Consider the following 19,737-nt stretch of genomic DNA (forward strand, 5'->3'; position numbering starts at 1 on the left):
TAAGCCAGTCCGCTGTGTGCGTTGTGTGCATCAGTAAAAAGCGCTAAGTAGTGTGAGGCTGTTTCCTCCTCCTTTTGTTTGCATGTGGCTATTCTAGTCATGTCTATTCACACAGGAAATGCTATTTTAATCGCATCGCATAGACGTTGTATGAATGCTGTGTATTCATTGTTTTCATCATCAGCCCAGGTTGTTTTTCCGAGGTCTGTTCTTGGGACAACACCTACAGAGCTCCAGGAATCCCAGCCGGCAGCAGCCGCACCTCCGGACCTCCCAGACCCGCCGCCAGACACAGCTGCGCCTCTGGACCTCCTGGACCCGCTGCTGAATGCTGCAGTCATTCCTCCAGGATCCGTCACCAGTCACCTCCATGCCCGAGTACTGTGTCTCGCTATTCCCTACAAACTAGGGGTAACTGTCACGGAACGATCCCCTCTCACTGTCACGTGGTGCGGCCACCGTGTGCAATGGGAGTTAATTGTTTGTCTCGTTTGTAACCACGCCCATGTTGTTTAGCACACACCTGCAGCTGTTTAGTCTTGCTATGTCGTCTGTATTTAAACTGCTGTAGGGGTGTGTGTTTAGTTGTCGGTTAATGCGTCTGTTCACGTTACTTTTGTTTGTACCTTTGTTCAGTGTCAGTGTTGGTGTTCCCCGTTTACGTGATGTGTGAGTGCCAGTAACATACAATCACATGATCGGGCCGTTACAGTAATATGCTCCATATTAACAGGTAATGATACATGGACAAAATACACACATGCACAAACTGGTTATTAATTCTAATTTTGTTCTCATCTTGCACAGCTAGATTCTCTTCTGCAAGACACCCAGAGCCATGGGAAGTGGTGGGGTGAGTTAAAGGAATTACGGGAAGTGGACTCTTTCACAAGCGCTATGCCGCAGTGCAAATTTCACAAGTTCTATGAATATTTTGGAAAGACTGTGTGCAGATTTGTATAATAAACAAGTGCCATATTGCATTTTAACTTAAATTATTTGAACTTGAAATTCTTTTACTGCTTACAGAAGGGTAAAAAATAATTGTGTTTAGAAACATGCTTATCCTTTACCTAAGTACCTCTCGTCTTGGATGCAGTCTTCTGTGGATGTGTTTAATATTAACATCCAATAAACCATTCATTATTCCCATATTTATCCCTGAAATTAAAAAAAAAAAGTATGTGTATCAGTGGGAAACAGCTGTTTAGTGGATGTGTGGGGGCAGAACTAAATCTCCTGTTTAGTGGATGTGTGGGGGCAGGATTAAGTCACCTGTTATGTAAGAAAGCCAGGCCTAGTGTGAATAATCCCATTTAAAGGCCTTTAATACACTTTAAATGTGCTTGGATTTTAAATGACTTTCTTTGATGTTTTGTGATAGCTGGGCAGCTGATGAATAATAAAATCATTAAATGAGTCACCTTTCTGACTGTTATTAAATGCTTCTCCAAGTCAATGGAGTCTGTGCGTCCTGTTCCATGCTCTGCAGCACTCAGGCCGCTGTCACAACCTTGGTTTTCATACACCGAGACTCTCATCATGACAATAAGCTAAACTTCCTCCAAGTCTAGACTGACTGATTTTAAAAGGGAAAACAATTACTGCTATATCCAGGTGAAATACAGACATTTTATTATAATTTGTATTAGGTACACTTATACAGCACGTTTCTCAGAATACAAGGATGCTGTACAATCAACACACAACTTTCACATCCAATCAACACATGCACAATGTTTTTACATCCAGTCAACACACCAATGAGAAGCTCTAAACAATTACGCACACCATACTTCTCTCTACTAGAAACCAGAATTTATCCCTCTAGTCACAGTGAATCTTATTCCTCAGCTTTGTGAATATTATCACTGATTACAGCCTGTTGAAGCCAAAAAATTTTTTTTTTAATCTGAGCAATAGCTGATAAATCATCTACCTAAGGACAAAATCACCAGTAGAATCAGCACCTCAATCTTAAAATCAACCGTTTTGAAATGTCACCCACACTCAGCGAATCAAATTCCAACTATTATATGCATACACTTGCATCAGACTTAGTCCACGTTATCTTAATTCAGTCTAATATTTTGAAGTTCTAGAGTCTTGCCTTGAACTTCATCCTCTCACACCTTGTGCAGCTCTGTCAACCTGGATTTGTCTGAAATGACATATTTGCAAAGGCATCACAATATGAACAAATGAGGGAAACTTTAAATCCAAACCTTTGCTAAATGGTGAAAGAGTTTAGAATTAACAAGTTTTCTTGTGCTACATCTCTACATAATGTATTGTAGACCTTGTAGACCCTTCTGTGTTACATCTCTGTGTTAAAGTAGCACATCCCACTAACAACAGGAGGGCAGTCTTTTCTTTGTTATGTGATGCTTTCTAATCGCAGTCGTGGGGAACCCAAGGATGGCTTATTTTAATGTTTCTGATAATCTAAGACACTTCAAGCATTACCAGTCCAAGCTGTAAAACGCAATTTACTCTTGTAGTTTGAGCATTGTGAGGCTTTTACAGCTGTGATCAGCCATGGAAAATGAAAATCTCAACAACAATAGGTGAATAAATGAATAAAAGGACTTGAATAATTTTTTTAAAAAAGTGAATAAATAATAATTCATACAAGTCTAAAAAAGGCAAAAAATAAAAAGCATATAAGTGGATACTACAGCCTTCATCTATACAAATAATGCTAGCATTTACTCTGCAGGCCTACTCCTCTACATGGGATGGTGAACATTTGTCTTCTGAACGAAACTTTACACAACCTGCTAAAGCACTGTTGTGCTAGTCTCCAGTGATTGATAGGTTCTGGTCTACAAGATCTGAGGGCAATATAGGTGATTCTTCCAGTAATTCTACACAACCTGGTAAAGCACTGTTGTGCTGGAAGGATTCAGAATATAGGCACAGCTGAGAGTGGACCTCAGCACAAGAACAAAATCACTCAGCCTCTGGACTTACATAAAGGTCTGTAGACAATATTAAACACTATTTCAATCTCCCTATGAAGGTTAAGTTTAAACAGAGGGGAGCAGTGACAATTCATTAATTGTTCTACACATAATAAAATAAAAATTACAGAATAAGAATAATTACATTTTGAGGTTATTGTCACATTTATAGTCTTAAAGAACTCTTGGCTATAGTCTCAACAATAGCTGCAGTTGACTGTAGTAACATATAAGCAAAGTTAGCTTCTATATGAAACCCAAAGATTGAAAAAATTTAAATGAACTGTAAATGAAAAGTTGCACAACCTCAGCAAGGGTAAGTAAGATACATACAAACACACAAACTCATATATATATATATAACTATATAAATATATATATATATATATATATATAAATATATAACTTTTTTTACTTTAGTTCCTCCCGCACTCCTTGGTGCATTGGGCAACAAGCGCTCTCCAACGGGTCCTATCGGCTGCAGCGTCTCTGGCTTCGTCCAATGAGCGTATGTCAATAGTTTTTAGGTCGGCGATGAAGGTTGATCTCCAGGTGGTTTTGGGTCGGCCTTGCTTTCGCTTTCCTCCTGTCGGTGTCCAGTGTACAGCTGCCTTTGAGATGCGTTTGTCTGGAAGACGTGGGACATGACCAGTGAGGCACATTCTGCGTGCGGTGACAATTTCTTCCAGCTTCCGCAATCCACTCCATTGAAAACTTCCTCATTGCTAATTCTGTCCTTATACGAGATACCCAATATTCGGCGTAGGCACTGTTGATGGAAAACGTTTAGTTTCTGGGCTATCCTCTTTGTGTTCCTCCAGGTTTCACTGGCGTAAATGGCAGTTGGGATGAAGATCGTGGAGTACAGACGCATTTTGATTTCTGTATTGATTGTTGTTGAGGACCAGATGCGGTGTAGAACACACCCGCCGCCTTTCTGATCCTACATCGAACGTTCGCTTCTGAGCCACCGTCATTATTGGATACTATGCTGCCGAGATATGTGAACTCGTCGATGTCCTCCACCGTTTGCTGCCCAATAGTTATCTGCACCTTTGTTTGACAATTCACCCGCATGACCTTGGTTTTGTCTGTGTTAATGCGCAAGCCAACCTTTTCCGCTTCGCCCTCAAGGCATGCTGTCATGGATTGTAGAGCCGGTTTTGTATTCGCTAGCAAAGCAATGTCATCTGCGAAATCGAGATCAGTGAGATGAGATCCGTTTGTCCAAGGGATTCCAGTCACTGGGCTCATCATCGCCTTTTTCATGACGTAGTCGACTGTGAGCGAGAAGAGAATTGGCGACAGGATACATCCTTGCTTGACTCCGGTTTCGATGCTGAAGAAGTCTGTGTAGCCATCGTCTGTCCTGACGCAGCAGCTAGAGCTGATATACAGGTTCTGGAAGACGTTCACAAACCGCTGTGGAATGCCGTAGGCTCGTACAATTTTCCACAAGGAGCCCCTGTGGATGCTATCAAAAGCCTTTTTGAAGTCGATAAAGTTGATGAGCAGGGGGCGCTGGAATTCGATGCACTGTTTGATGATATTCTGAAGCATGTAAATCTGCTCACTGCACGATTGGCCCACTCTGAATCCGGCTTGCTCTTCCTGGAGAATTTCGTCCACTGCTTGTTGAAGGCGCCGTAATAGAACGCTGCAGAAGACTTTCCCAGGAACCGAGAGGAGTGTAATGCCCTTCCAGTTGCAGTCGGCGGTATTGCCTTTCTTGGGGAGTTTAACGATTACTCCTTTCCTCCAGGCACTTGGGACGCTCTGATCTTGCCAGCACTTGTTGAACAGCACTGTGAGGGTGTTTGCAATTGCGTCTCCACCATGCTTTAGCATTTCCGGTGCTATCTCGTCTAGGCCGGGTGCTTTGTTGGCTTGGAGTGTTCGAATAGCCACCTTAGTTTCCTCGATAGTGATTAGATCAAGATTAACTACCAGGTCTGAAGGTGGCGGTGTGGTGCCAAAGTCTTTCAGCTTCTCCACAGCGTAAGGACGTTGTCGTTGCTTTTGTTCTCTCCGTTTGAGCCGTAACCGAATTGAGGATCATACGAGATAATGGTCCGATCCAACGTCCGCCCCGCGATAGGCTCTGACGTCCAACAGTGCTGGACGCCATCGCCGAGAGATACAGATAAAGTCAATTTCATTGTATGTGGCTCCATCCGGCGATCGCCAGGTTTTCTTATGGATGTTTTTGTGTCGGAAGTATGTGTTACCAATGCAGAAATTGTTCATATTGCTAAAGGATAGAAGTCGTTCACCATTATTGTTGGTCTGTCGCCACGAACTGTGTGGACCAATGACGTTTTTTAAGCCACGACGGTCATCGATAATTTGTGCATTAAAATCACCAATGAGAAGTTTAACGTCATGGGTGTCTTGGGTGTCAATGGTGTCGTGTAGCAGTCCGTAGAACGTATCCTTCTGATCGTCATCGGAGTCTTCGGTTGGAGCGTATACTTGGATGATGGAAGTTTTAGCGTTTCTTGATTGAAATCGTGTGGTGATGATGCGATCATTGACAGGTTTCCATCCAAGCAGTGCACATGATGCCTTTTTACTAAGCACCAATCCGACACCATGAATATGGTGCTCCTCATGTCCTGAATACAGGACTGACTTGCCATCACTTACGATCTTTCCTGATCCAGCCCAACGCATTTCGGAGACGCCCAATATGTCAAGATTGTAGTTGTCAAATTCGTGTAGAAGCTGGGCGAGCTTCCCACCTTCGCAGAGAGTTCTAACGTTCCAGGTGCCTAATTTGGAAATCATTTTTGCATCGAAGGTTCCGGTCTGCATCAGGAGTTGGACACCCTCGCGGGTTTGCTCCAGCACCGTCATCAAGTTAGGGCCAGGTCCTCTTTGCTGATGGGATCGTTTAGAATATTCGCTTGTTGTTTCCGTAACTCTACCATTGCCGGTTCCCAAGTGCCAGATGTGAAAGGAGGAGGTATAGGCGCCGGGCCAGCAACCTGGCTCTGTAAAAACTTTTACCGCTACGGATATATATATATATATATATATATATATATATATATATATATATAGATATAGATATAGATATAGATATATATAGATATATTCTCCATAAATTTATGATGATGATAATGAGGATGATGTGTGTGTGTGTGTGTGTGTGTGTGTGTGTGTGTGTGTATGTGTGTACTGAAATACTGTCTTAGATTATATCAAGTTAAAATGTAATTTGGTAGTTCCATCTGGTGATTTGTCTTCTCATTTCATTAAGGTGTCTAATAAAGATGACAGCTCTCTCAACTGCTGATAATACTGGTCCTAAAAACATGTGTGTATATTGTTCATTTCACACTGCTGTAGATCACTAAGGAATCCTCAAGTGAGAGACCAACACACCTGTAATCAAAGACAAAAGTGGAACCAACTGTGATCAATCTGAAAAACATTCTGAAAGCGTTCGCTCAAATTTACACTGTTACAGTGCAGTACTAAGAGCCTGATTGTGATGTTCTCTTTTACCTGCTGGCTGGACCATTGCAGGTAAATTTCACACTGGCATACTGAATGCAGTCCTTCTCTATAAACTGATGATGTTGGTGTTGGGCAGTAGCATACTCAGACTCCTCAACTGGCCCAGAGACAGCAGCTTTCACCACAGGACCTTCAGCTTTCCTGGGATAAGTATGTTGCTGAGGCACAACACTGGCATATTGAACATCCTGATTGGTCATATCCAGGTTGGAGGCTGGATCACTGCTTGTAGCTCTTGCTGTTACATTGCTATAGATGTTTTCCTGAAGGATGAAAAAATTATACTTTGCAGCTGTATCTTGACTCAAGGATTGATAGGGCCACACTGAAATAAGTACATGAAAGAGACAGCAAGAGAAATAAGATTTTTTTAATAAAGTAAATGTTTGTTGCCTATATGCTTGTAGTAGTCAGCAAAGAAAATACACTCACAACAGGTTACATGATCATGGTAGATGTGTACTGATTTTAGCTTTTTACCAAATTGCTGTCATTCAAATTCTCTTGGTCTCCCCCCATTGTTGCTGCTGATTCAATGGTGCTAGCACAATGTGATTTTGTTTATGCTCGTATTTATGTTTATTTGCTTTTCAGCTGTCTCGTTTCCCCTTAACCTAGTTGTGTATATATACACCTCATGTCTTTCTCTTTTCGTTGCTGGACATTCATTGGTTTGCTTTCTGGTGTCTTGTGTTTCCTGTTCTCTGTTGTTCTCTGACACTCCTGGGCATAATTTTTTATGGTTTCATGTCTGACTCCTGGCCTACTGACCCTAGACGGTTGACCGCGATTAATAATGACCACGGTTTGTTGCTCATCTCCACATTTGCATCCTACCTCACTTTGCTCTACATTACACATATATTTCCTGAGTTCACAGAGTAACAAAATGAAAACTAGATTAAAAATGCTGTGGTATCAGTATGGCCTTACCTGTTTTAACATAGGTTCTTCAGGCAAATCATCTCTTAGTTTTCTCCTGACACAATAATAATAATAATAATAATAATAATAATAATAACAATAATAATAATAATAATAGCAATAACTTTTAATGAATATGAAACACACACACATCTTTACCTTGTCCAGAAAACTCCACTGAGTAGGACTACAACCACAGTTAGACAGACTCCAACAACTATATAAAAAATCATGGAGACTCTTGCTAAGAGAGAGAGAGAGAGAGAGAGAGAGAGAGAGAGAGATTGTTATCATTATAATTAATATCAATAGATATTATTTAAATAAAAGACCATCAAAATGGGAGCTCTAAAATTCTAATCTAATTCCATAATAGTGTAAACCCATTTCTCACCCTTTAAAATGACTGAGAGTGCAGAACTGTGAGAACCATATTTGTTCTGAGCCACACAGTAGTACCAACCACTGCTACTGGAGCTGATGGTGAAGCTGTAAGTCTGTCCAGATCCTACAGGTGAGGTTCCTCCTTCTTTAAACCAGGTGTAGTTCTGCACAGGTGGGTTGGCATCACTGCTGCAGGTCAGAGTCACTGAACTGCCCTCCACTATTTCACCAGAGGGACTGATGGACACTGATACATTCTTTGGAGGATCTAAAAACCAGGAAACAATGGCATGCTTTAATCATCAGAGGAGGTTTGTCTTTATTGTACCTTTACAAAACACAGAATTTCAAATTGTACAAACATTAACTTACACATAACATTCAGTATTACAGATGAGTATTTTGATCCATGTTGATTAGTGGACTTGCACTTGTATTCCCCACTGTCCTCAGAGCTGATATTAGGAATAATGTATGTGTTTTCTTTTCCTAATAATGTTTTCTCCTTATACCAGTTGTAGCTCTGCACAGGTGGGTTGGCATCACTGCTGCAGGTCAGAGTCACTGAACTACCTTCCACTATTTCACCAGAGGGAGTGATGGACACTGATGCTCTTTTTGGAGCATCTGTGAGAAATATTGAGGTCAGTTGAATTTTTTAGTCAAAGAGAAAACACCCAAACATTTTGCTACATCATAGGAATAATAAGATTATTGATATTCTCAGTTCAGGCATAAATGTTGGGCAAACCAGATAAAGTAATTAGTTGTAAAAGAAATAGTCAGATTTTAATTGCCAAATATTTAAACCCATAATTGCCTTGATATGAGTTGGTCTTGAGATAGTTGTTTTATGAGAATAGATGAATGCATCTGTACTTACACCTGACATCAAGAATAACAGCGGAAGATGAATGGCTTTGTCCCAGTACAGCACAGCTGTAACTGCCTGCATGCTCACTGCTGACTGTCTTCAGGTTCAGGGCCTTGGTGGTGGAGGATAAACTGACCCCATTTTTGTACCAGATGTACGATGGACCAGTCAGATTGCATGTGGTTTTACACGTGAGAGTGACGTCATCTCCCTCCACCACTTCCTCAGGAGTCTCCACCTGGAGGTCTGAGAATAAGAAAGAACAAAGCTACACCTCATACTGCATCTGTTGAATAAGGTTGTCAGCAGTATTTTGAGCATCAGTGCATAGACTGAGTCTTATAATGAGTCTCTAATGAGATTTTAGGAGCATTTACTGCTCAAATAAGACCTTAGCATTTAATCACTTCATTGTGTGTCTAAGTCTGTCTTTGTGTGTTTTAACTATTCAAAAAAGGTCAAATCATTTCCTTTTCTCACTTAAAACTTTTCCCCAGGTGTGGTATAGAAGATCACTGCTGTAGAGTCCTCTGAGGCACTCATTGAGGACAGAGTGCAATTACTGTGTAGCTCACCTGTGACAAAAAGCTGAACTCCATCTTGACCTTGCCATTTTCCTGTAGCAGTATTTGTTATAAACCTGAAGTAGTATTTCCTTTGGTCCTGTTCTGTCACATCTCTCAGTATGAGGGTGCAGTTGGACTGTTTATCTCCGAGGTACTCAACCCTGTCTCTGTACTCGGCGTCTAAAGATATGTCAGAAGGCTCTTGATTACCTTCAACCAGCTCTGTACTCCACAATGTTTTAACAATTACATAACCAGATGGGTACGTGTAAGTACAGCCCATGGTCACTGTAGATACATTTAGGGCACAGATAGATTTGGGGCTGTAATTCACATTCCACCCACCCTCTACAACAAACCCTGCAACACAAAAAAAAGAAAAAAGTGTCAGTTATTGTTATTTACTGCTCAAGTATTAAAATGGATATTTAGCATTTTGAATAATTTGGAGTTAGGAACGATGAGCTAAACAAACCTTCGGGAAAGCAGAGGCAAACACACTGCACAGCTCTGCCACTACTGCACAAATATGACTGTACATACAAATATTGGCTAGCACATTAGTCTGTCACTCTGTTTTGCTTTGGGGTTTTTTTTGTTCAAAAATATCTGGCAAAAAAAGTTCAGACTCACCAGATATTATAAGAAAAACAAGAGGAATGGCAGAGGTTATTTGGACTGACATCATCACAGACAGCTCTGTAATTACAGGGATGAAAATGTTGTTTGTAATGTTGTTACAGGGATGAAAATGTTGTGGTTTTTTTGTCTTCCTTCCTAATTAAAACTTGCATCCACAACCCTGCATTATATATATATATATATTAGACTAACATCAATAGCAACAATAATCTACTACTATTAGTGGTAGTAGGAGGAGGAGGAGGAGCAGTAGTAGTAGTATTAGTATTATAACTAATATTTTTATTATCAGCAGTAGTAGTTGTAGTAGTAGTATGCTTGTAGTAGTAGTAAGAAAGCTATTGTAAGAGTATAAGAGTAATAAGAGTATAATGCAACCATTAGCTAAAATGTTTCATATTTAACTGCTTCGTTTACTAGAGAACCCACAAAGAACCCCCTTTTAAAATGTGCATATAAAGTGTATGTATATACCAAAGTAAATTGGTTCTTACCTCATACCAACTCTATGAACACTAAATAAAAATGGAAGCAGCAGCTTTAAGGTTTTAACTGCATAACTGTGTGAGATAGATTTTAATCTTTGATGGTTGTTCCTCTTTTTATTGCATCAGAACCCCCCCCCCCTGCCCTTTCACAATGGCAGGTCCCTACACTACCAGAAAAAATCCTTTTCTAGTGTAGTGGTCTGACCTTAAAAGAATTTAAATATGTTAAAATAAAAATATATCAGTATGTGGATTAATGAAAAATAAATAAAATCATTTAAGAAGTTACAATTGAAAGTAATTGAAAATTCCGATAGTTTCATGCCTATGTGTCATGTCCATGAGAGCGTGAGAGAGAGAGAAAAAGAGTGATGAACAGAAAAAACACAGATAAAAACTGGCAGAGGGTGCAGAGACAAAGAGAAGCAGACCAAGCTTGAGGAGGCATGAGAAAAAAACAGGAAGACATGTGAAGACTAACCAGATGATAGTGAGCCAACACACTCCCCACACAGCACATTGTGAAACTGCTGTTTACATATTCAAAAACCCTGGTTTAATATATTTATAGTGCCCTGGGGTTTGAGTGAGTTCCTCTTAAATAATCACAGTCCTGGTATGATTTTGTATCTACTTATCAATTCCACTGACTAACTCTGCCTGGTTTTTTTAAGATAATAAACAGATCTAAATGGACCAAAATCCTGAGGGTGATTTTCATTTCCTGAATCTGAATTATCCACCCATGGGAACACATGACCTTAAATTATTTCTGCATACCTTTGTTTACTGTGAGCCTGAGATATTTTCTTGAGTGTGAATATTTTAATAATTATGCAGTGACATCTGATTTTCATCCTTGGCACAAAGACCTTTAAGTTGAAAACTGACTGCATTTGTAACAAAGATCAGACAGATCATTGATTAAGTGTGATATCTCTATAGCTTTACTTCTCTCTCTCGCTGTTAGAGTCTGCAGCAGTTATGTGTTCCCTTTAGGCACTCTCTCCTGGTAGATTTTAGGCATTGACTGTTTCTGAAACTACCAGAAGTGTCAGGATGGCAGAAGTACATTCACTTCTTGAATAAAAGGATCTGAGTAAAAATAATAATAATAATAATAATAATAATAATAATAATAATAATAATATGTGGCAAGAGAGAGTGGTGAGGGCATGTGAGGACTCCCAGATTATCATGTGAATGTGTTTAGTCTGTCTCTTTTTGTTTTGTTTTTTGCTTGTTTGCTGTATGTGATACTTCAGAAATGAAAGCACACTATTCTCAAATTACTCTTCTACGGCATTTAGCGGACACTTTTATCCAAAGCAGCTTACAACTTTGACTGAGTCCAACTTGAGAAATCGAATGGTTAAGGGCCCAACATTGGCAAGGCTTGAACTAGCAACCATCCAGTTACGAGGAAACATAACCACTCAGCTAACACTAATCACATTATAGCTAGATGGTTGTTTAAGTGTTAAGTGTCAAGTAAACTATTTATTAATAATGAACCAGAAGTAGATTAATATTCCATATTGCAACCAAGCACTACAGGAGAGAAGAGAAAAAACCCCAAAGATGTCAGATGAGCTGAGTGTTGACACTGTGCCACAGTTGCTACACTCACCACTGCCCCCTGCTGGCTATCAAGGATACAGCAGCTGATTTAAGACAGGGCATGTTGAAGTCTTACATGTACTGAGAAAATAAGCCACAGTGTCAAAGCACTAACTTAAGAAATGGCATCACTCATTACTTGGTCAAACATCAAACACAACTGACATGTTACACCTCAATCATGAGTCATATCCATAAATATATCCATATTTATGATTGAGTAATATTTCAAGTAAGATACATTGTTTTGTATAGAATAAGGCTATTGTCATCTGACACAATAGAAGGCCAAAATATAGACCTAACATTTAATACATTTTTGAATATTTTAATTAAAGTAGAAACAGTACAACTGAAACATCAGGACACAGATAGATTATGTGTAAATTACAGATTTAAAATTACACTTTAGATTATGTAAATTTACAGAATATATCAAATATATTTGCATACATGCAAACTTTTGACCGGTGGAATATACATACACTATATTGCCAAAAGTATTCAATCACCCATCCAAATCAATGAATTCATGTGTTCCAATCACTTCCATAGCCACAGGTGTATAAAACCAAGCACCTAGGCATGCAGACTGCTTCTACAAACATTTGTGAAAGAATGGGTCACACTCAGGAGCTCAGTGAATTCCACTGTGCTATCGTGATAGGATGCCACCTGTGCAACAAGTCCAGTTATGAAATTTCCTCGTAACTAAATATTCCACAGTCACTTGTCAGTGGTATTATAACAAAGCGATTGGGAACGAGAGCAACTCAGCCACGAAGTGATAGGCAACATAAAATGACAGAGCAGGGTCAGCGGATGCTGAGGCACAGTGTTCAGATCTCCAATTTTCTGCAGAGTCAATCAATACAGACCTCCAAACGTCTTGTGGCCTTCAGATGTATGTTCCTGTTTTCATATTGGTTTTTATTAAAGAAATACTGCAAACACATAAGCACACACAAACCATTTATAAGAAGTTTCTCTAAGCAGTTTTAAAAACACAAGGCCCATATGATATGATTAAACCCATCATAAAAATTACATCAGTCCACAACAATTTAGAAAAGTGCACATGACAATGTAAAAGAGAGAAAAAAATCTTGTACAGAAGTCTTTAGAATGGAAATTGGACCAGCTGATACTCTTTGTAGTAAATAATTTTCAATCAATTAATGATGAAAGTAAAAAAAAAAGAAAATGAGTGGAAAGAAGTGGCAAAAACAGACATGTCACTAAAGGAAACATCAGAGATGGTAATACAGGAAACATCCATTTAATTTTGAGCAAAATAGGATGTGTGGTTAATGAATAGGGCTCTACTAAATTCACAGGAAAATTTGGTTAATTTCATTGACCTGGTTTCTCAAAAATGAGGAATTCCATGCATTTTAAAAGACAAATGGCAACTTTCAAAGCATTTATTAAATAACAGTTAACTACATAGTTAGCTACACTAGTAACTTTAGCCTTGCCAAACAAGACTACCATGCTAAGCTAGTAGCTAATAGCCTGCCCTAATGACTGAGTGGTAACAGTACGTTTAAATTGCAGTGAAGCCAGTCGATTTTCTCTCCACCTTGCATTGATTTCTTAGGAGGCAGGTGGTGGTTGTGTATGAGGAATTATTGGAGTGAGCGTGTTACAAGCAAAGATACTTTGAAATGTTGAACTTTTCTCCATTTTATGTAAATGAGAAGGGAGTTTTTCTGAACAATAGTCAATCACCACTGTGTAGTACATTTCTTCATGTCACCAGAAGACTTGGATGTTGCAGCCATTTTATTGTTTTTAAATTATGTTTCCTGTTCTTTGTGTATTTAAGCAACTATGCAATCACTATTCCCTTCGACCCCGATGAAGGCTGAAACATGTTGGTGTAAAATAAAGTGTGGATTTGGTTTCTCCAGTCATCAAGTGTTGCTGCTTTCATTTTTTTCATCATGTCAAGTTGAAATCAGTGTTGTGACAAGATGGCGGGGAGGATTGTCATTGCTGTGTGTGGTTTTCCTCTACTTTTCCTGTACTCCTTTGATTTTCCAGAGACGTTTTAAAAACGTTTCTTAGTGACACACATTTTTAGTGACAATTGGTAGGGTCACATTTATAAGTCGCAGTTACATGGAGTGACCTGTAAAGGGTGTAGATTAGTCAGGAAGGTGCTGTTAATGGGTAAGTCAGACCTGTGGTTGAGCAGAACGTTTCAGAATGTTTTCTTCAATCTCAGACTAACTACTGTTGAATCAAGTCTTTGGAGAGTTTACCAGGTATTGACTTACTACCCAAGCCAAGGCATTTTGGGTTTCTTAATTTTGGATTTTACAACAAAATGGAACTGTGGTGTAATACTCCCCCACGTCTGTGGGGTCTCTCAAATGGTCATCGCTGGAGAGCCTAAAAAAGTATTTTTAGGGGAGAATGATGGTCCATATTAGATCGATATTTCTCAAAAATGTAGAGGAATCCTGGAATTGCACAGATGATACTGATGCTCAAGTGTAACGGGTAGCTCATCTTCTTCTTTCAGTAGGGTGTCCAATAGCCAAATCTGATGCCACTGGCCCTGGGCAGATCTGTGAATGTTGTTCAGTGTGGTACAGAATGCATGGTACAGAGGGTCTGTAGAATTATATCACTGCTGTAGAATCCTGTGTAGCACTGAATGAGGACAAAGTGTAATTACTGATGTAGCTCTCCTGCTGAGGTGGGTAGAGTAGCCAAAATAATAACAAATACTTCATACTCATTTAATATATATATATTTATTGTATTGGTGATTATGTTTCATCTGGCAACAGGTTATTTAACCCTAACTGATGCAGTGAGTAGCTTCTCATTTCTTAAACAACCAGGTCGAAAGACACATCCTGTGGTCGTGGAAAAGATGTTAATCTGTTTCAGAAGGGTCAAATTACTGGCATGCATTAAGCAGAGAAAACATCTAAGGAGATTGCTGAAACTACTAAAATCAGGTTAAGAACTGTCCAATGCATTATTAAAAAGTGGAAGGGCAGTGGGGCAACATCATCTTCGAGGAAGGAATGTGGTCGCAAAACAATCTTGAATAATCATGATCAGCAATCACTTAAACATGTGGTGAAATCAAATCATAGAAAAACAACAGTAGACAGTAATAGTGAAAGTAAGAGCATTTCCACTCGCACAATGCAAAGGGAACTCAAGGGATTGGGACTAAACAGCTGTGTAACCTATGATCTGGGGTTGCTGCACTTGGTCAGGTCTAGGTTCAGCAATGTTATGTGCCCAAAGAATGAGGTCAGCTGACTACCTGAATATACTGAATGACCAGGTTATTCCATCAATGAATTTTTTCTTCCCTTATGGCACGGGTATATTCCAAGATGACAATGCTAGGATTCATCAGGCTCAAATTGTGAAAGAGTGGTTCAGGGAGCATGAGACATCTTTTTCACACATGGATTGGCCACCACAGAGCCCAGACCTGAACCCCATTGAGAATCTTTGGGATGTGCTGGAGAAGACGTTACGCAGTGGTCCAAATCTCCCATCATCGATACAAGATCTTGGGGAAAAATTAATGCAACTCTGGACAGAAATAAATCTTGTGACATTGCAGAAGCTTGTGGAAACGACACCACAGCGAATGCGTGCCATAATCAAAGCTAAAGGCAGTCCAACGAAATATTAGAGTATTTAATAAAATATTAAATATTTTTGGCCAGACAATATACACACACACACACACACACACACACACACACAGCTGCTTTTCTTTGCTCTGGGTCTATAGTTCATATCGGCTAAATATTGTGCATATAAGATAAGTCACAAACATCACATTGGATTTGGTGATAACTGTGATTATTACAATTTCTTGGACTACTCTGAACTTTAGCTCAAGGTCACTTAGTAGATGTTTTACATTTTGTTATATTAACAATGCAATTAGGTAACCAATTAGACCGGCTAGCTAGCTAGATATATTATGTTGCCTAGCTGCCTAGCTAACAGCTGTGCCTGTATGTGTTCAAAAGACCAGTGAAACAGGAGGACTTATTTCTCCTTAATATTAGGAGAAAATATATAATTTAGCATTTGTTTTATATTGTATAATGTATATTGTATAATTTAATAGAATACGTAATTCCCACCCTTAACCCTTATTAGAATAATTTCATAAAAACATCTTGTTAGCGTGCTGTTTGAGACTATAATGTGTGCACAATTATTAGGCAAGTTCTATTTTTGAGGATTCATTTTATTATTGAACAAATACAGTGCTCTTGGTCAATCCAAAATGTTAATAAACCTGAAACCTGAATATTTAAGAAAGTAAAAGTGAAGTTTTAGCTTTCTTAGGAAAATATCTATGTGTGCATAATTATTGGGCAACTATTAGTGTGCAGAATTATTATGCACCTAAATGAAAAATAGAAATTTACCCATCTGACTTGTTTATTTTCATCTGTTAAAGTGAGAATAATAAACAAACAACATACAAATAAAAACATTTACAAAAAACATTTCTGACATTTTAAAAAAATCAGTGACCAATATAGCCACTGTCTTATTCAATAATAGTCATAAGCCTTCTATTCATGGGGTCTGTCAGTTTTTTAATCTGTTTACAATCTGTGACGGGCGAGGGAGGGGCCATACCGTGACACAATCACCTTTGTGCAGGAGCAGCTGCAGCCTCCCAGACACGGTTCAGAAATCTGTATTGTTTTCCTTCACCATAAATCTCCCAGAAGTTCCAGAAGTTCAAATTATTTTTAATCTTTAAGGCCTTTACTGGCTAGACATGAAGTGGAGTACTTCGATGCATGCAATGGAGCATTGTCCTGCATAAAAATCATGGTCTTCTTGAAAGGTGCAGACTTTTTTCTGTTCCACTGTTTGAAGAAGGTTTCTAAAAACTGGCAGTAGGTTTGGGAGTTTATTTTAAGTCCATCGTAAAAAAAAAAAAGGGCCAATTAGCTCATCTTTAATAATACCAACCCATAATAGTGTCCCACCTCCACCTTCCTGGTGAGTCGAAGTGGAGCTCTGTGCCCATTACTGATCCAGCAAAAGGCCCATCCATCTGGTCTTTCATCAGTCCATAAATCCTTTGAAAAATTTGTCTTCAGATATTTCTTGGCCCAGTCTTGACGTTTCACCTTATGTATGTTGTTCAGTGGTTGTTGGTTTATAGCCTTCTTTACCTTGGTCATGTCTGTGAGTACTGAAAACCTTGTACTCCTGGGCACTCAAGGTGGATTACAGTTCTGGAATATAACAGCACTGGAGGATAATGATTTCCAGCTCACTTCATGATTCATTCTTCTCAAATCTTTGACAGTTAATCTGCATCTTTTTTTCCTCAACACGTTTCATGCAAACCTGTGGACTATTTGCAACAAAACGTTTGATGGTTCTGTGATCACACCCCAATAACTTACTAATTGTAAGAGTGCTGCATCCCTTTGAATGACTTTTTACAATGTTTGACTTTTTGCTTGAGGAAATTAAGCTGCCTAATAATTATGCACACCTTGATATAGGGTGTTGATTTCCTTAGGCCACACCCTCTCACATTACACAAATACACATCACCTGATATGCTTAAATCCAATAAGCATTCAAGTTTATATAGCTTGGAGTTGGAAAATATGCAAAAAGATTATGAGATGATCAAAATATTATCTTGCCTAATATTTGTGCACACATTGTAAGATGAACTCAGATCATTTTGATATAAGTTAACAGCTGCATGTGTTTCTCTTCTTGCGTGGTCGCCTAGAGCTCAAGTCTCTTACAGAACTTCAGGAGGTTGACTGACTGTACCAAGTGAGTCCTGATCATCACACTGATATGTGCATTACATTAAGACTGGAAGCAGCATTTGGAGCACAAACACCCAGCTGTATAGACCTAAGAACCTTGTTTAAAAGGTTTACTTGCTATCACAGCTTTAAAGATGACTCTGATAAGTGTACAACCATTTCCCTCAAGTAAACACAAGAAACAAGAAACAAGGTAGAAAAACAACTTAGAATAACTTACTATAAAATATTTGGTTAACCATCAACTCAAATTGTGCTTTATGTCTACAAGAGTAAATAATCCTATTTATTCTTCTTTTGTAACTTTCTAAACAAAAAAAAATGGCTACCTCAAATTTCAAGTATTTATTTAGTTATTTGTTATTATCAAAGAATTCTGTTTGAAATGAATAACTCACTGGAGTGTGTTTCAGGGGAGATTTTACTCATTTTGCATAGATCACAAAGGACACAGCAGCAAGTTCTGAAACAGATTAAAAACAGCAAGTAAAAAGGGCTGCATCAAAATTATTATTATTATTATTACTGTTGTTGTTGTTGTTGTTGTTGCTCTTATTGTTGTTGTTTTATTGTTGTTGTTATCTTAAAGTATAGCTATGTATTTTGTACCCATAATAAATAACAAGTATATGCATTTGTTAGGTGGTTAGTATCAATATCATTTAGTTTGAAATATTTAAGTACGTATCTCCCCAAAGTGCCCCAGGGCTGTGCTGCACTGCTTCTGCAAGTGGTCTGCTTATAAGGCAGAAGTCCCGCCACGTCTTCCCCAAACAAGGTTTCTGATTGTTGGGACATATATTACTTGCAGCAGGACAAACTAGCTACTAACAAAGTAGCTACTAGCAACACAGAGAGTATGCTGAACATGAAACCCAAGCAAGTCATACAATATCCAACAAGCAAACTAACAAACACAGATCTTAAAAACAGCACTCAACAAGGGATAACTAGACTCAGGTGAATGCAATCAGGGTGGAGGACTAAACAAGGAGGCAGAACAGAGCAAAACCAAAACAAAGAAGCACATGGAAGGCTATCGCCAATGGAAGCGAGATGTCCAGGGATGGGAATACCTGACAAGCCAACATAAATAATCTTGTATATTTCACCAAAAAACAAACAAAAAACAAATAATTGGTTTAGCATTGGAAGGGAATAAAAGCATTTTCAGGTTGATGACACTATTAACAGCAGCATTTAGACAGGGCCTATGATTAATCCATATCCAATCAACCATTACTAAACTATTGAAAAGTACTGAATGATGCTGTCACAGATGACAGTCCCTCTCCTGCAAGCTCCTCAATATTAATCAGCATTCCCCTACTTATACCGTATTAATGATCATCACCTGTTGTAGTAAAGAAACACCATCACTTTGTTCTGTGTGAGGTCTTGTTGATTTTCTTGCATTTCTGAGCTATCCTAGTTCTTAGTGGTTGTTGTTTGTAGAATTTTTACTGTTTTTTAGATTAGTTCTTTGGATTTTGTCTGCCACTTTAAACCTGTCTTCTGGCTCTTAATAAACTCACACTTGGTCTATATGTTCTGAGCTTGTGTGTTACATTTGCATAGTGACTACAGTGTTTCATTTGTTTATAACAGCAATCAATACACCTCCTAAGCAGGAACACACATTATTTACATTAAGTTGTTGAATGTCACTTAAGTATAGAAATGTGGTATTCTCCATGATCTCCTTTTTCCATGTTTCTCCTCCTTTCAAAGTTTTGTATCTCTTTACATTTACACAAGTTTCTTTACATTCAGTGTCAAAGTCAACATAGTGATTTGAAGCTGAATGGTTTGAATTACTTGCGTGAGGGCAGCTACTTTCAATGCACTGATGCATAGACAATATAATCTTTTAGATTTTGGTGCATAATGGATTTATGATATATGGAAATACAACAGCAAGAAGAACAACAACAAGAGCAT

The 19,737-nt window shown here is 38.7% G+C and overlaps 1 protein-coding gene and 2 long non-coding RNA genes across 5 annotated transcripts; 2 read left to right on the forward strand and 1 right to left on the reverse strand.

The window, feature by feature from the left end:
- Positions 1–1,430, forward strand: LOC145651974 (uncharacterized). Its single transcript, XR_014118145.1, has 3 exons — positions 1–411; positions 637–733; positions 808–1,430. It is a non-coding gene; the product is annotated as an uncharacterized LOC145651974 (long non-coding RNA).
- Positions 1,431–1,612: 182 nt separating this feature from the next.
- On the reverse strand, positions 1,613–10,432 carry LOC145651965 (B-cell receptor CD22-like). 3 transcript variants are annotated; one of them, XM_081700832.1, is made up of 10 exons: positions 10,370–10,432; positions 9,867–9,932; positions 9,243–9,593; positions 8,677–8,913; positions 8,166–8,420; positions 7,804–8,061; positions 7,569–7,653; positions 7,419–7,464; positions 6,474–6,748; positions 1,613–2,161 (listed from the first exon to the last, which is right to left on the reverse strand). In XM_081700832.1, exons 2-10 carry the CDS (start codon positions 9,919–9,921, stop codon positions 2,119–2,121), a joined length of 1,605 nt encoding a protein of 534 aa, XP_081556958.1. In that variant the 5' UTR covers positions 9,922–9,932; positions 10,370–10,432; the 3' UTR covers positions 1,613–2,118. The 3 variants fall into 3 exon arrangements, with proteins under 3 accessions (XP_081556958.1, XP_081556955.1, XP_081556956.1); XM_081700829.1 differs by lacking the exon at positions 1,613–2,161 and adding an exon at positions 6,067–6,350; XM_081700830.1 differs by lacking the exons at positions 1,613–2,161; positions 10,370–10,432 and adding an exon at positions 6,067–6,350 and having other exon boundaries at positions 9,867–10,348.
- On the forward strand, positions 7,970–9,301 carry LOC145651970 (uncharacterized). Its single transcript, XR_014118141.1, has 4 exons — positions 7,970–8,104; positions 8,309–8,437; positions 8,771–8,911; positions 9,165–9,301. It is a non-coding gene; the product is annotated as an uncharacterized LOC145651970 (long non-coding RNA).
- Positions 10,433–19,737: the final 9,305 nt, after the last annotated feature.

Source organism: Electrophorus electricus, chromosome 18 (assembly GCF_041902795.1).
Source record: "Electrophorus electricus isolate QZ-2024a chromosome 18, ASM4190279v1, whole genome shotgun sequence".
Taxonomy (NCBI): Eukaryota; Metazoa; Chordata; class Actinopteri; order Gymnotiformes; family Gymnotidae; genus Electrophorus; species Electrophorus electricus.